This window comes from Carlito syrichta, unplaced genomic scaffold (genome assembly GCF_000164805.1).
Source record: "Carlito syrichta isolate Samal-C Ts95f unplaced genomic scaffold, Tarsius_syrichta-2.0.1 Scaffold306593, whole genome shotgun sequence".
NCBI lineage: Eukaryota > Metazoa > Chordata > Mammalia > Primates > Tarsiidae > Carlito > Carlito syrichta.
In genome coordinates this window covers 801,926-819,238 of record NW_007250689.1, presented here as the reverse complement: position 1 = coordinate 819,238, position 17,313 = coordinate 801,926, and the positions used below count along the sequence as shown (strand labels likewise).

Sequence of the window (17,313 nt, the reverse complement as noted above, 5' to 3'; positions counted from 1 at the left end):
GGGGGGGGGGGGGGGGGGGGGGGGGGGGGGGGGGGGGGGAGGTGGAGGAGATGAGGGAGAAAGAGATATATTTCTAGGAAGAAGGTTCATAGCATTCATCAGATTTCCACAAAGAGTTGTTACCTATAAGTAGTTAAATGTTAAAATGGTATCAAATTAAAAGTTCAGAAAAATGAAAAATCTGTTTTATCTGCAAATTAGTAGTTCGCTAGTGGCTTAGAGCAGTTTCAGAGTGAAGTAGAAGACAAGTTGGAGTTCACTGAGAAGTAAATGGGAGATGCAGGGGTAAGGAGAGGGAGTCTAGAGTTCTCTTTCAGGAAGTCTAGGTGATAAGATGAGGAGAGATTGCACGATAGAGGGGAATAAGATGAAGAGAAGAGTAGCGTTGCCTGCCTGGCCTCATCTGTTGCAGGCCGCTTGCTATACTATCCCCCTTGTGCATATGTACTGAGTTTTTTGGTTTATGAAAGCTGCTCTATTGTGAAATTCTAGAGGCTGCCTGTGTGGGCTGGCATGCATGCATTCATGGCTTTCAATTGCAAGAGGTTAGGAGCTCCATGAGAACAGGGACTTATTTTTCTCCTTATTTTTGGCATTGTTTCCCTATAGCACCTTTTACTGTACTTTGCACATAGTAAGACTTAGTGTGACTCCCTGGCAGAGGTGTCTGGTTATGGGATAGGGACATGATCTGGTGGAAACAGTGGTCCCAGTGCCAAGGCTGTAGAGAACATCATTGGTTCAAGGTTTCCCCTACAGCTAAGCCTGCATATTCTCAGTTCCCTGGAGGGTGGGGGGTGTGATATTGAGGGTAGCTATGTCCTTTCTTTTTCTTTCTTTTTTTTTTTTTTTGAGTTTAAGTCTCACTCTGTTGCCAAGGCTGGAATGCAGTGGTACACTCCCAGCCACTGCAGCCTCAGCCTGCTAGGCTCTGGTGATCCTTTCGCTCAGCCTTCCAAATAGCTGGAACTACAGGCATGCACTATGACGCCTGGCTAATTTTTTGATTTATTGTAGAGATGAGGTCTTGCCAAGTTGCCCAGGTGGGTCTCGAACCCGTGGGCTTAGGCAAGGACCTTAGATTTGGCGGTTACTATTGTCAGTGCTTTGGTAGAGAAGCAGAAGTGCTTAGCATGGGTACTTATCCTTCTCTACTGGTCGTGTCCTCTTAGGTCCTATCTGTGCAGAGTGAAGGCCAGTTTGACCTTGACCAGAAGTGCCCACAAATGCTTTAGAACAATTGAGTCATTCAGATGGCATGAGAGCCTACCATATATTTTATATGTCTAGAAGGTGGGCACTTTTCTACTGTATTGGCTGTAGGCCCCAAAGGGAGGAAGGAGAAACATTATCACCAAGGATTAGCCACTATTCCAGTTAATAACCTGGATGATGACTTGTTCTAATACAGGGCAGTATTTCTGTCTCAAAGGTAATTTGTTATATGCATTGTTCATTTTGCTGAGGGTCTTCCTAAGGCAGCTCAAGGAACAAGATCATGGCAGAAAAAGGGCCATGGTTTTCTTGTTGACACTTGAAAAGTGTCATGAAATGTAGTTTGGGAATTGGCCAGTCTTTAAAAATACTTAGTGGAGCAGGAAGGGTTTGCAGGAACAAAATTCAGCCCTAAGAATGCTATGCAGAACCCCAAGGGAAGCTAATAGTCTTTTTTTTTTTTTTTGAGTTGGAGTCTCACTCTGTTGCCCAGACTGGAGTGCAGTGGCACGCTCCTGGCCACCGCAGCCTCGACCTGCTGGGCTCCGGCAATTCTTCCGCCTCAGCCTTCCAAGTAGCTGGAACTACAGGCGCGCACTACCATGCCCGGCTAATTTTTTGATTTATTGTAGAGATGAGGTCTCGCCAAGTTGCCTAGGTGGGTCTCGAACCCGCGGGCTCAGGCAATCCACTCACCTCAGCCTCCCAAAGCGCGGGATTACAGGCTGAGTCACTGAACCAGGCAATAGTCTTGAGAGATTGAGAGATTGAAAGATTTATTCAACACCTTTCTGCATGGTTTCTATGCAGAAAGGACCCTTGCCATTGCTTCTGAAGTCCTGATCCTGGCCTGTCCCAGTGAACCATTTCACTGGGTAAATGAAAAAAGGAGAAGAAAGAGAAAGAACAGATGGAAAGCTAAAAAGCTTAAACGAGTTATCAGAGAGGAATTGTTTTCACATTGGGTATTCAGTACTATGCTGTTTTAGTGCCCTGAATTACTAAACAAGTGTAGGCATGAATACAAACCATTTTATTTTAGCAGTCTTGCCTTAAGCACTGTCACCTGGAGGCTTTGGCTATTTTTAAGAAATGTTCTTTTTTTTCATTACAAGTTTTCCTGAGGAGAATGCATTTTCGCCATTTACCCAAGCCAGAGTGCACTGGTTCCGAGCAGTCACCAAGGTTCGACTCCAGCTGCAGGAGGTAGGAAATCTGTTCTAATACTAGTTGGGACAATTTTTCCTTTGAAATTAGAAGACATGTGGTGCCGGAGAAGCAATCAGTGATTAGTCATCATCTTACAGTATGTTTTTGGGAATGCATGACAATTAACCCAGATCTTTAAGGGATGGGAGGTGGCCTTGGCTGTCTTCTGTGCTGTAATGGAAATCAAATAGATCTTATGGGTTGAGTACTTGAAGGTAAAGTTAGATGCTTATTATCAAGTACCACGATCTCCTTTTTTTTTTTTTTTTTTTTTTTGAGTTCGAGTCTCACTCTGTCACCCAGACTGGAGTGCAGTGGCCGCTCCTGGCCACCGCAGCCTCGACCTGCTGGGGCTCTGGCCATTCTTCCGCCTCAGCCTTCCAAGTAGCTGGAACTACAGGCGTGCGCTACCACGCCCAGCTAATTTTTTGATTTATTGTAGAGATGAGGTCTCGCCAAGTTGCCCGGGCAGGTCTCAAACCCATGGGCTTAGGTAATCCACTCACCTCAGCCTCCCAAAGGCAGGGGATTGCAGGCTGAGCCACCAAGCCCGGCTCCACTGTCTCTTTAAAGCCATTTTAGTTTGGGCTTAGGGCAAGGAACTATTTCAAGGCCTCTTAGGTCAATTGTTGTCTCCCTTACCCAGCCAGTTCAAGTATTCCTGGCTGATCTATAGGAGGCCAGAAACAGTATACAGGAATGTCAATGGAATTCTCTGATTTAAGGCCCAAAGCATCAATACATTAAGATCTGAAACCATGTAAAGAAGTAAAAACAAAAATATTTTTCACTTTTGTTGTTATAAGTTTGAAACATCTTTATCTGTGTGTTAGTAGGTAGGCAGTTTTTTAAACAGAAGGTACTTTTTTGGGGTGTAAACTTAGGCTGTATAAGTTCAGTTTTGATTTATGGTTATATTGCATAGTGGTAAAGTATGGGCTTTTAATGTAACCATCACCCAAATAATGTACATTGTACCCTATAAATGATTTCTCTTCGCTCACCCCCTCCCACTCCTATCCTTCCAAGTCTCCAGTATTTATTATATACCTGATATGTTCATGTGTACACATTATGAGTACATGTGTACTCATGTATACATGTTCCCACTTTTTTTTTTTTTTTGCATTGGAGTCTCACTCTGTTGCCCAGACCAGAGTGCAGTGGCCGCTCCCAGCTACCGCAGCCTCGACCTGCTGGGCTCCGGCGATCCTTCCGCCTCAGCCTTTCGAGTAGCTGTAATTACAGGCGCGCGCTACCACGCCCGGCTAATTTTTTGATTTATTGTAGAGATGAGGTCTCACCAAGTTGCCCAGGCGGGTCTCGAACCCGCGGGCTCAGGGAGTCCACTCACCTCAGCCTCCCAAAGGCGCGGGATTACAGACCGAGCCACCGAGCCCGGCATGTTCCCACTTTTAAGTAAGAACATGTGGAACTTGACTTTCTGTTACTGAGTTATTTCACTTAAGATAGTGAATGACCTCCAGTTCTACCTATGTTGCTAGAAGAGGCTTGATTTCATCCTTTTTTATGGCTAAGTAGTATCCCATGGTATATATGTGTCACATTTTTAAATCCAGTTATCTGTTGAATGGACATTTAGGTTGATTTCATATTTTTGCTATTGTGAATAGTGCCGTGATAAACATACAAGCATAGATATCTTTTTGATATAAGGATTTCTTGAAATTACATTTTAAAATAATGACAAATGACTGTCAGTAATATAAAATGTGGCAGATATTAAAAATACAAGCATGCTCACATGTATAAACACACACACTTTAAAAAGTCATTTATTTTGAAGTAATTTCAAACTTAGGGAAAAGTTACAAAAACAGTAGCATGAAGAACTTCCATATCCCCTCACTCAGATACTTTAACTGTTGACATTTCACATTTGCTTAAACGCCCTCCCTCCATGTTGATCAATCTTTGTGAACTATTTGAGAGAAAGTTAGAGACATGGTGTTCTTTCATTCTTAAATACTTCTGTTTGTATTTGCCTAAAAACAGTGCTACTCTCCTATATAACCACAATCGTATAACCAACCAAATCCAGAAAACAATGACAACACTGTTATCAAGATCTCATGCATATTTTTCCAACTGTCCCAGCAATGTCTTTTTTTCTAATTCAGGATCCAATCTTGGAAGGCGTGCTGCATTTAGTAGTTATATCTCTTTAGTCTCCTTCAGTCTTTCTTTCCCACCCTCGATAGTTTTAAATGGTATAGGCCTTTCCTTTTTTAGCATGTTCTTCAGTCCATTCATTATTTCCTCATGTCCAGACTCAGGCTATGCTTTCTTGGCAGGAATTACACAAAAACAGTGCTGTGATTTTCCAGTGCATCACATCAGAAGGTACATGATACAAACCTGTCCTTCCACTTATGATGTTAACTTTAATCACTTGGTTAAATTTGTATTGACCACGTTTCTCCCGTCAAGACACCATTTTCCCCTCTATAATTAAGTGCTTTGTGGTATGATACTGAGACTATCCTGATATCTTCTTCCTCATTAAATCTCTACCTACCAGCTAAAGTTTTCATTGATGACTTCCATCTGAATCTATCACCATTAAAGATGATTGCCAAATGGCAACTTTCTGTTTCTATTATCCTTTCTACATTAATTAGTTGGCATTCTATTGTAAGAAAGATATTTTTCTTTTGTTAATTTATTTATGTCAGTATAGACTCTTGCATCCCTAATTTATTACTTGAGTTGTAATCCATTACTGTCATTTATTTTTATGCTAACATTTTTCTAGCTTCATAACAGTACTCTTAATTTGACCCTTCAGGGAGAAGATAAGGTATTACTAGTTATTTAAAAGGTAGCTTTGGAGAAAGTATTTGGAACACTGGTATTTGACATTGCCTCCATTTGTGTATGTTTGTAGATGTGTATGTTCTTTTATCAGAAACAAAGAATTGTGCTGATAAAAACTTATAATCATATGCTCTAAAATCTTGGAAAGATATTATTAGCTTATTAAAAATCTTTCTAATGAAAATTTCCAGTGGGGTTTGAACTTGTTAAAAATATAAAAATATTTCTATTTTGCAAGAACCATTGACTGATATCAGAGATGATAAAGAATTAGCCAAAGTTCAACAAAATCTTGAAATAGTCGGCATGTTGAAATCTACTGCAGTTCTTTTATTGGATTGGTATATTAGTATCTTTTTTAGCTGTGACAACTGTGTATTGAAATGATTGAATGTGAAACCAGACTTTCAAGAAATTCTATAATAAATTATTAAAATCAGATTTAGAAAATAGCTAGACATTTTATATCACATTGCTTTCACCATAAAAATGTAATATGCTCATTAATATGCTAACTTTTAATTACAGCAAAAATATTTTTGTTATTAATAATAACATTTTTAATTTAAAAAATTTAATGCTTTGCACTTTTATAATTTGATTAACATAATAATATAATTGTACATGTATATAATTTTTAAATGAATAAATCTGTATCTATTGAGAAATGTATGTTAAAAAATTCCTATGGATAAGGCTGTCTAATCACAAACACTGGAGCATGTTATCCTCAACTGACATATGTTTAACATGAACATTTATGGAGTTGATATTATAATACTTATTAATTTATTTCTAATTTTTCAGAAGTAAGAGTATTATAATCCTACTATAAAGTAAAATAACTAACTTTTTCCATGTAAAAGGAAAGCTCTGAATGAGAAAAATAAGAATACACTGGAACAGACACAGTTTAAGTTATGACTTTTTCTTTTCAAGAGGTTATTCAGAGTTTCTCAAGAAGAATAGCTGAAAACAGTTGCCAAAGCTTGGAATGATCCAGAGAAAGACGTGGTTTCTCTAAGAGTAACTAAAGAACCATTGATACTTAATTGAATAAAAGAACAATAGTAAAGATAGACAGATAGATGGATAGATAGATAGATAGATAGATAGATAGATTTTTTTTTTTTTTTTGAGTTGGAGTCTCATACTGTTGCCCAGACTGGGGTGCAGTATCTGCTCTCGGCCACTGCAGCCTCGACCTGCTGGGCTCCGACGATCCTTCCGCCTCAGCCTTCCAAGTAGCCGGAATTACAGACATGCGCTACCACGCCCGGCTGATTTTTTTGGATTTATTGTAGAGATGAGGTCTCGCTGCCCAGGCGGGTCTCGAACCTGCGGGCTCAGGCAATCCAATCTCACTCTGTCATCCAGGCTGGAGTACAGTGGCACTCTCATGGCCACTGCAGCCTCAACTTGCTAGGCTCAGGTGATCCTTCCACCTCAGCCTTCCAAGTAGTGCCACCTTGCCCAGCTAATTTTTAAATTTATTGTAGAGATGAGGTTTTGCCATGTTGCCTGGGCTGATCTCAAACCTGTGGGCTCAGGCCATCCTCTCACCTTGACCTCCCAAAGTGCTGGGATTATAGTCATGAGCCACTGCACCCGGTCTGTAAAGATATTTTAAACACAGTTAAAGTAACTTACAACTGAGTAGAAGTGGCCTAGAGGAGAAAAATAGCCAAAGTTTAAAGAGGGATCTGATAACAGTTTAAGATTGAGGCAGAAGTGCAACCTCATTTGTACTTAAAATGAGATTTGCTGATAGACTGGTTGAGGCTCTTAGCGAAAAATAAGTGAAGTGCAGCACCAAGGATATTTTCCCCCCAAGTGATTGGAAGTTCCATGTGGTCATCCTATAGCCCTCTGTTTAATATAATCTTTTTTGTTAGTTTTGATATTGAATAATGCGGGGTATAGTTGTTCCATTGGTCCTTGACTTCACTGCAGAAGAATTTCAGAGTGAGTCCAAAGTAAAATTTTAAAGTAAAGTTTATTCGAGAGGAAAACACATTCAAGAGAGAGCATGGGTGCCTTAAGGGAAAGGACATAGTCTTGCTGTTAGCAGAAAACTTTATATATCATTCAAAATTATTATTTAGCAGTCTATTTTTTTTTTTTTTTTTTTTTTTTTTGAGTCAGAGTCTCATTCCGTTGCCCAGGTTGGAGTGCAGTGGTAGACTCATAGCTACTGTAGCCTTGACCTGCTGGGCTTAGGTAATCCTTCCACCTCAGCCTTCCAAGTAACAGTACCATCATACCCAGCTAATTTTTTTGATTTATTGTAGCAGTGAGGTCTCTATGTGGGCTGCAACAAGCTATTCATCACTTTTAGTTCTTATCATTTAACTAAACCTAAGCTTACTTGCATTTCAAAGAATTCTTGAGATAATGGGAAAATTTAATACTGTTTAATTAAGTTTTCTCTTGGAGTGCTACAACTCAGTGTATCTGGTAACTCCCTGTTGCCTTGGTTTATTGCCTCTGTGATTAATTGTGCCAATTGCCCCTCATTTCAAGGTTGGGTCTGGTGTATCTAGTCTGTGTGGGTGTTGTTCAAGAGAGTGCCAATAAGAAGGTGCCTATATACTGACTGTCCTGTTACGTATTTATCTAACTTGCACCTGCCTACAGAAGCTCACCTATCTATATCTGAGCTATATTAGCTATACCTGCCTCAGTTTCTTATTTTATCATTCTAGAATATCTTTATGCAAGTTTAAGCAAATATGAATATATATTATAATTCTTCCTTACATCTTTTTACACAAAAGGTGCACACTGAGAATAGCTTTTTAACTTGGAGGTCCTTCCACGTGAACTCTAAGATAATTTTCCATTTTTTATAGCTGCATAATATCCTGTTGAACAAATAAATGTACTGCAAGTTTTAAACTAGTCTTTTGTTAAAGTTCATTTGGGTCTTTCCAGTCATTTGCTATAACCATGTTACAAATGAGTAACCTTGTACATATGTCATTTTGAATGTGTTCAAGTATATAGAGAAAATATGCATTTACAATTTTGATAATTACTGCAGACTTCTCCTTCATTTGTCAGTGGTTTAAAATAACAAAGGTTTGTTTCTTGCCCATGCTACATGTCATGCTACATGTCAAAGAGTTCTGCTGTACATTATCTTCTCTCTGCAGTCCAACCTCATGGAGCAACCAGTACCTGAAATGTTACCAGTGATTGTGGTAAAGGGAAGAAAAAAATAAATAAAAGAGAACATAACCAATTGCACTCTTGCTCTTAAAACTTCTGCCCAGAAGTTACATACATCACTTTGCTCACATTTCCCTGGCTAAAGCAAATCATATAACCATATCTAACTTAAAGTAGAGAAGTATGTTATATCTAAAAAGAAATAGAAAGGGGCTGGGCTTGGTTGCTCAGCCTGTAATCCCAGCACTTTGGGAGGCTGAGGTGAGAGGATTGCCCAACTCGAGGGTTCGAGACCAGCCCAGGCACCTTGGCAAGACCTTGTCTCTACAATAAATCAAAAATTAGCCAGGTGTGGTAGCACGTGCCTGTAGTTCTGGCTACTTGCAAGGCTGTGGTGGAAGTATCACCGAAACCCAGCAGGTCAACACTGGAGTGGCTGTGAGTGTGCCACTGCACTACAACCTGGGTGATGGAGTGAGACTCCAACTCAAAAAGAAAAAGAAGAAATAGAAAGAAATCTGTTTTTTGCTCGTTTAAGCAGAGTTTATTCAAGGGCCAAGGTTGAGGATGGCCACCTTGGAGCATGGAAAGATCCTTGAATATACACTCTAATTAGCAGCCGTTATAAGTGGGTTTTTAAGGGGAAAAAAAGGCAGTTCCAAGTTGTTCACCAGAGAGGGATATTTGTTAATGACTTTAATGACTACCTCAAAAAGTATATACCTTCCATAGAGTATACCAATTTATACTCCTACTAATAATGTCATGAAGGTGCATTTTTCTATCCTAACTCACCAGTAATGCATCCAACTTCCTGATTTTTGCTAGTCTGCTAAGCAATAGTGTCTTACTAGTTTAAATTTGCAGTTCTTATTATCAGGAAAGTCGAGCATATTTTAATACACTACATGTACATGTTAATAGTAATTACTTTTCTATGAGCCATCTATTCATATTATTTGCACATTTGACAATTGAACTATTGGTATTTTTCTTACTAATTCCCAGGAGCTTTTTATGTTTTAGGGGAAATTAACCCTTTGCCAGTGATATGAGTTGCCAATATTTTTTTCTCACTGTATCATTGTGAGAAAAATTTTTAAGCTTAATGAGCCATATTTTCCTAATGCAAAAAAAAAATTGGAGAAAATAATGGTACCTTTCTCTTAAGGTTGTAAATAATAGGGAGTTTATAATAGGGAATCAGGGTTCTGATTCAAGATGGCTAACTAGAAGCATCTAGTGGGCACCTCTCTCATGGAGAAGGATTGAAATAGTGAGTAAACACTGGAAATTGGGATGAATTGTCTGGAAGAGCACACTGAAGTTCACTGGAGAAGAGACAGGAAGCATGGAGAGTGGAGTAGAGTGAGCCTGAGCAGCCTACAGAGCTGACTCCCATGCAGAGCCTGGAGAGAATTTCTAACACAAAGAGAGGGTGAGTTAATAAGAGAACCTTCAGAGTGCTATGCCTCTGCCGTGGACCTTTGCAATTAGTCACAGGAGGCCTCCCATATCTGATCAGACACAGGGAGCTGCCCGAAGTCTGAAGAGAGGCACTGCTTGAGCCCACACGGAATCCAACGGCTCTTGTCCCATAAGCATTCTGGTGTGGGCTGCCACTGCTTCACCAAGGGAGGCCAGGTGCTTTTATGCATCCCCAGGACAGATACTACAGCTGCAAAGGAAAGGAACTGGCAGACAATGTGCTGCATGCCCTTCTCCACAACCTCTGCTGCTTCCCACCAAATGGGGCTGCCTGCTTCAGAGACAGGCCCTTGATGCACCCACCCTGCCCCCCCCACCTGAACACTGCACCCATGGCTTGACACCTGGAGGCCCGTGTAGGCCCCCCCCACAGCCTCAGGCACTGATGTCTCAGTCCTTGCCATACGTGGGCCAGAGAAGGAAAGGAGATGTGGGGCACCTTGACATACCCTCTACTTCCATGGCTCTTTGTTAGGTGGGACTTCCTGCTTCCATAGCTCCAGCATGGCATAGCCACTCTGCTTCTACCTGAAAACTCTGGCTGATGCTAAGCACTTCTCTGCTCCAGCTCCTTGGGGGCCAGAGAGGAAACGAGGAGTTAGACCACTTTGGCGTGCACATGCGTGCAAACACACACACACACACACACACACACACACAAACGCACACATACACACACCATCTCTGTGGCTCCCTGCAATGCAGGGCTTCTGTGCTTCTGAGGCAAGTCCCTGGCAAGGCACAGTCTCCTCACCCCCACCTGAATACTGCGGCTGTGGCTCAGCACTTTGAGGTCTCAACTCCCAAAAGTCACCACTGGCCATTCCAGTCACTGCCACTGCTGCCTCCACCCCTGCCGACTATGGGAAAGGGACTGGTCCCCAGAAGGGATGCCACAGAACCCTGCCCTCATTGCTCCCTGCTAGGTAGGGCTTCCCTGATTCCATGACAGGCCACCTCAGTGGCACTGAGCAGATGCCCTGCCTACCTGAGTATTGTGGCTGTGACTCAGCACTCCTCTGAGGGCCCAACTCCAAGAAGTCACTGTTAGGTTCCTACAAGTTGCCATCACTGTTGTTTCTGCCCCTGCTGCCTGTGGGTCAGGAAGAGAACGGGAATGCAGGGCACTAAATGAAGCCACTTGACCATTCAGAATGGACACCACAGTCTTATCACAAGGGATAAAAGAACAATATCTCAAAATCCCCATCTCAACAATAGCAAATTCAAAAAATAGCAGTCAGCTCCCCTAGAAGAGAAAGAACCAACACAAGAACTTTGGCAATACCAAAAGCCAGAGTATTTTGACATTTCCAAAGGATCACACCAGCTTCACAGCAATGGATCCTAATCAGAATGAATGTTTGAAATGACAGATACAGAATTCAGAATGTAGATGGCAAAGAAACTCAATGAGATCCAAGAGAAAGTGGAAATCTAAAAGAAGCTAGATAAACAATCCAAGAATAGAAAGAGAACGTGGCTATACTAAGAGCAAACTGAACTTCTGGAATTGAATAATTCACTTCAGGAATATCAAAATACAATTATAAGCCTTAGCAACAGACAAGACCAAGCAGAAGAACGAATTTCAGGTCTTGAAGACTGATCTTTGCATCAACACAATCAGACAAAAATTTTAAAAAGGGGAATTTTAAAAAATGAACAAACTTTCGTGAATTATGGGATTTTGTATTTATTTATTTATTATTTAAAATTGTTGGGTACAATTCAGGGCTAGGTATATAAATATTCACCATGCAGGTACCCTTATCGATGAAGTGTGCCCCCACCTTATCCAGGCAGATATCGACTACTGTCAATCCCACCTCTTCATCCCCCCCACCCCCCTCCCCACAGTTTCCCGCCACTTTCAATCCTTTTCTTATAGTAATATAGTAGTTGTTCAAGGTCTACTTTTGAGTGAGAACACGTGATACTCAGCTCTTTGTTTCTGTGAGAGATCACTCAGTATAATAAACTCTAATTCCATCCAGGTTGCTGTGAAGTTCATGATTTTGTTTTTCTTTATGACTGCATAGTATTCCATTGTGTATATGTACCACATTTTTTTTATCCAGTCCTCTTTTGATGGGCAGCACGGTTGGTTCCATATTCTTGCTATTGTGAACAATGTTGTGATAAACATATGTGGTTCCATGTTCTTGCTGTTGTGAACAATGCTGCAGTAAACATACATGTGCAGGTATCTTTTTTATAGAGTGACCTGAGTTCTTCCAGGTCTATCCCCAGTAGGGGGATTGCGGGGTCATATGGAAAGTCGATTTTTAGAACTTTAGACCAAACCTAAGACTTATTGGCAATACTGAAAGAGAAGAGAATGGAAGCATCCTGTAAAAAGTATTTAAGGACATAATCTAAGAAAACTTCCTAATCTTGTTAGAGAGGTCAATATGCAGATAGAGGAATTTAAGAGAGCACCTGTGAGATATTCTATAGGATGAACATCCCCAAGGCATATAACCATTAGTCTATCCCAGGCCAATGTAAAATAAAACATCTTAGGTCATGCGTGATGGCTCATACCTGTAATCCCAGCACTTGGAGGCCAAGGTGAGAGGATTACTTGAACTCAGGAGTTTGAAACCAGTCTAGGCAACATCGCAAGGCCTCATCTCTACAAAAAATAAAAAAATGAGCCAGGTATGGTGGTGCATGCCTGTACTTCCAGCTACTTGGGAGGCTGAGGCAAAAGGTCTCTGGAACCCAGGAGGTCAAGGCTGTGGTGAGCCATGATTGCATCTGTATACTCCAGCCTAGGCAACAGAGGGAGACTCCAACTCAAAAAGAAAGAAAGAAAAAATCTTAAAGGGAGCTAAAGAAAGAAGGGCCATCAGACTAAGGGAGATCCATCAGACTAGCAGCAGACTAATAGATATCTCAGCAGAAACCTTATAAGCCAGAAGAGATTGGGGGCCCATTATTATCATTCTTGAAGAAAGGAAATGCCAGCCAAGAATTTCTTATCACACCAAACTAAGTTTCATAAACCAAGGAGAAATAAAGTCTTTCCAAGACAACCAGTCAGTAAGGGAATTCATCACCACCAGATCAGCCTGACAAAGGTGCTCAAGGTAGCTCAAACATGGAAATGAAAGAACAATCCCTCCTAAAACAAAAGCAAGCATAGGCACCTAACCCACAGACCCTATAAATCAACCATAAAATCAAGACTACAAAGCAAGTAGCTAACAACACTATGATAGGGGAAACAAACAAACAGATCCTAACTTATCAGTAGTAATCTCGAATGTCAATGGCCTAAATGCCCACTTAAAAAACAAATTCAAGATAAATATTAAAAAACAAGACATATCCTTCTGTTATCTTCAGGAGTCCTATACTTCCAGTAACTCCCAGAAGCTCAAGGAAAAGTGATAATGAAAGATCTACCATGCAAATGGAAAAAAAATACAGGAGTTGCTATTTGTGTATCAAATAAAACAGACTTTAAACCAACAAGAGTAAAAAAGGATGATGAAGGATCTTACATAATGGTAAAGGATTCAATCAAACAAGAAGTCTTATCTATCCTAAAAATATATGCACACATCATTGGAGCACCCAGATTTACAAAGCAATTATTAGTAGACCTAAGAGAAAACTTAGACAGCCACGCAAGGATAGTGGGAGGCTTCAACACCCCACTAGCAGCTTTAGACAGATCACTGAGGCAGAAAACTAACACAGTTCTGTACTTAAATCCAACACTTGCCAGTTGAACCTAAAGAACTTGCCAGTTGAACCTAAAGAATAAAGAAGCCAGGCTCGGTGGCTCAGCCTGTAATCCCGTGATTTGGGAGGCTGAGGTGAGTGAATTGCCTGAGCCTGCAGGTTCGAGACCCACATGGGCATCTTGGCGAGACCTCATCTCTACAATAAGTCAAAAACCAGCCAGGCGTGGAGGCGTGTGCCTGTAGTTCCAGCTACTTGGAAGGCTGAGGTGGAGGGATCGCCACAGCCCAGCAGATCGAGGCTGCGGTGGCTGGAAGCGGCCACTGCACTCCAGTCTGGGTGACAAAGTGAGACTCCAATTCAAAAAAAAAAAAAGAATAAAGAATACTTCATCTAAAGAATACTTAATCCGACAACCTCAGAATATACATTCTTCTCAACTGCACACAGAATATATACATACATATATATGTGTGTGTGTGTGTGTGTGTGTGTGTGTGTGTGTATATATATATGTGTGTGTGTGTGTGTGTATTTTTTTTTATTTTATTTTTGAGCTGTCTCACTCTGTCACCCAGGCTGAAGTGCAGTGGCACACTCACGGCCACCCCAGCATCGACTTGCTGGGCTCCAACGATCCTTCCGCCTCAGCCTTCCAAGTAGCCACAGAACATATTTTAAAATCTACCACATGCTTGGTTATAAAGCAAGCCTTAATAAATTCTAAAAAATTAACATCATACTAAGCATCCTCTCTGACCACAGTGGAATAAAAGTAGAAATGAATACCAAGAGGAACCATCGAAACCACACAAATACATGGAAGCTAAACAACTTACTCCTGAATGACTTTTGGTTTAAATGATATCAAGGCAGAAATAAAATTATTTAAAACATACAAAAATAGAGATAAGACATAATCAATATTCCTGGAATTCTGCAAAAGCAGTGCTTAGGGAAAGTTTAAATGCACTAAATGACCACATCAAGGAGACAGAAAGATTTCAAATAAACAAGCTAATGTTGCACCTAAAGGAACTAGAAAAACAAGAATAAGCTAAACCCAGAGCTAGCAGAAGAAAAGAAAGAACCAAAAACCAGCAGAACTTAATGAACTTGAAACCAAAAAAACCATACAAAGGATCAATGAAACAAAAAGGCGGTTCTTTGAAAGGATAAACAAGATGGACAGACTGCTGGCCAGATAAACAGAACAAAACAAAAAGAGAAAAAGTGGGAAGGAGGGAGGGAGGGGAAAGGAAAGAGGGAGGGAGGGAGGAAAGAAGGAGAGAGAGAGAGAGAGAGAGAGAGGGAGAGGGAGAGACAGAGAAGATCCAAATAAGTACAACAAAAAATGAAAAAGACTTTACACCTGATTCTGCAGTAACACAAAAGAGTCTAAGAGATTACTATGCACATAAATTAGAAAATCTAAAGGAAGTGGTTAAATTCCTATAAACAGACAATGTCCCAAGACTGAAACAGTAAGAAAGTAAACCCTGCACAGACCAATAACGAGTCATGAAATTGAATCAGTAATTAAAGCATAACAAAACAAAAACATATTAACCAAAAATACTCCTAGACCAGAATGGTTCACAGCCAAATTCTTCCAGATGTACAAGAGGATCTGGTACCAATCCTATGGATCTCTTCTAATAAATTAAGGAGGATTGATTCCTCCCTAACTCATTCTACAAAATTAATATCATCCTGATACAAAAATCTAGCAATAACACAAAGAAAGAAAACTACAGGCCAACATCTCCGAGGAACATAGATACAAAAATCCTCAACAAAATATTAGCAAACTGCATCCAATAGCACATCAAAAGAATATTTACCATGATTGGGTGAACATTATTACTGGGATACAAAGTTGGTCCAACATATGAAAATCAATAAATTTGATCCACCACATAGACAGAATTAAACAAATGGTCACCATGAAACCTAAGAAACACTCTTCTGTACATTGGCCTAGACAATGAATTTATTACCAAGTCCTCAAAAGCAAATGTAGCAAAAACAAAAATATACCTATAGGCAAATTTAACTTAAAGAGCTTCTGCACATCAAAAGAAACTGTCAACAAAGTAAATAGGCAACCTACAGAATGGGAGAAAAATATTTGCCAACTATACATCCAACAAAGTGCTAATATCTGGAACCCATAATTATAGTAATGATTAAACAAATCGACAAGAAAAAAAACCCCAAATAATCCCATTAAAAAGTGGGCAAAGGACATGAACAGATAATTTTCAAAGGAAGACGTATAAGCAGCCAAAAAACATGAAAAAATGTTCAACATCACCTAATCATTAGAGAAATACAAATCAAAACCATAGTGAGACACCATCTCACACCAGTGAGAATGGCTATTATTGATAAGGCAAAAACAACAGATGTTGGTGAGGATGCACTACTGGTTTGAATGTAAACTAGTTCAACCCCTGTGGAGAGCAGTTTGGAAATTTTTCAAAGAACTAAAAATAGAATTACCATTCAGCTCAGCTATCCCAATACTGAGTATATGCCCAAAGGAACACTAATCGTTCTACCAAAAATACACCACAGTTGTGTTTATCGCAACACTATTGACAAAACAAAGACATGTACCCACCTAGGTGCCCAGCAATGGTGGACTTGATAAAGAAAATGTGGTACATATACATCATGGAATTCTGCAGTGCCATAAAAAACAAATCATGTCCTTTTCAGCAACATAGATGCAGCTGGAGGCATTATTCTAAGCTAATTAATAGAGAAACAAAACCAAATACCACATGTTCTCACTTATAAGTGGTAGCTAAACACTAGGTCCAGATGGACATAAGATGAGAACAACAGACCCTGGGGACTCCTAAAGGAGGGAAGGAAGGGGATAAGAGTTGAAAAACTACCTGTTGGATACCATGCTCACTATTTGGATGGTGAGTTCAATAGAAGCCTAAACCATATGTACTCCCTGAATTTAAGATTTTAAAACATAAATGAAAAAAGAAAATCAGAAAAAATATATTTCAGTGGCTCCACATTGCCATCATGATAGAATAAAACCTTTATGATCTAGCTCATTATGACTAAAAACATTGCCAATAGACCAGTCCAGTCCAGGAACTATTTGTTTCTAGTCTTTGATGAAATAAGTCTGAAGTTGAAAGTTAGCATATAGAGGCAATTTGAATTGCTATGATATCAGTCACGTGATTAATGATCTCAACTCATCAAATAAGGTATAGATCAAAAATATTAGTCTGTGACATGTTAGGAATAAAAAAATTAGTTTCAAATAACAAGTAGTTTGAAAAGCACTAATACAGAGTCTACATGCCTTTCCAGCCTTAACTCTTTTTGCTTCTGTTTAGACAACACATCCAGTATATGTTATTTATTTTTCAGAAATTCTCAGAGACTTTATATTTGTCATTTCCTGTGTCTGGAATACTCTTTCTCTTAATTCACTTAGTTTACTTTTCATTCACTTCTTTTAAAACCTAATCAGGTGTCAGTTTAGGGGAAAAGTTTCTAGTCTCTGTACATATTTTTCTAGATTGGCATTTGCCATGATGTAGTAGAGTTACTTGTTTACTAGTACATCTTACTTTTCTATGCACTTCTTGTAAGATTCCTGAATGTCAGGGTTATGCTTTTTTTTTGCGTTGGAGTCTCACTCCGTTGCCCAGACTGGAG

At 39.9% G+C, this 17,313-nt stretch overlaps 1 protein-coding gene across 3 annotated transcripts in view; it reads left to right on the top strand.

Annotated features, from left to right (window-relative positions):
* UNC13B (unc-13 homolog B) overlaps positions 1–17,313 on the top strand; it is a 125,330-nt gene that overhangs the window by 16,629 nt on the left and 91,388 nt on the right. For 2 of the 3 annotated variants that reach the window (XM_021715059.1, XM_021715060.1), the window contains exon 3: positions 2,331–2,421. In XM_021715059.1, the coding sequence (XP_021570734.1) occupies positions 2,331–2,421 (91 nt within the window). Of the gene's footprint in view, positions 1–2,330; positions 2,422–17,313 lie in introns of those variants that run through there. The other variant, XM_021715061.1, reaches the window with a different exon arrangement.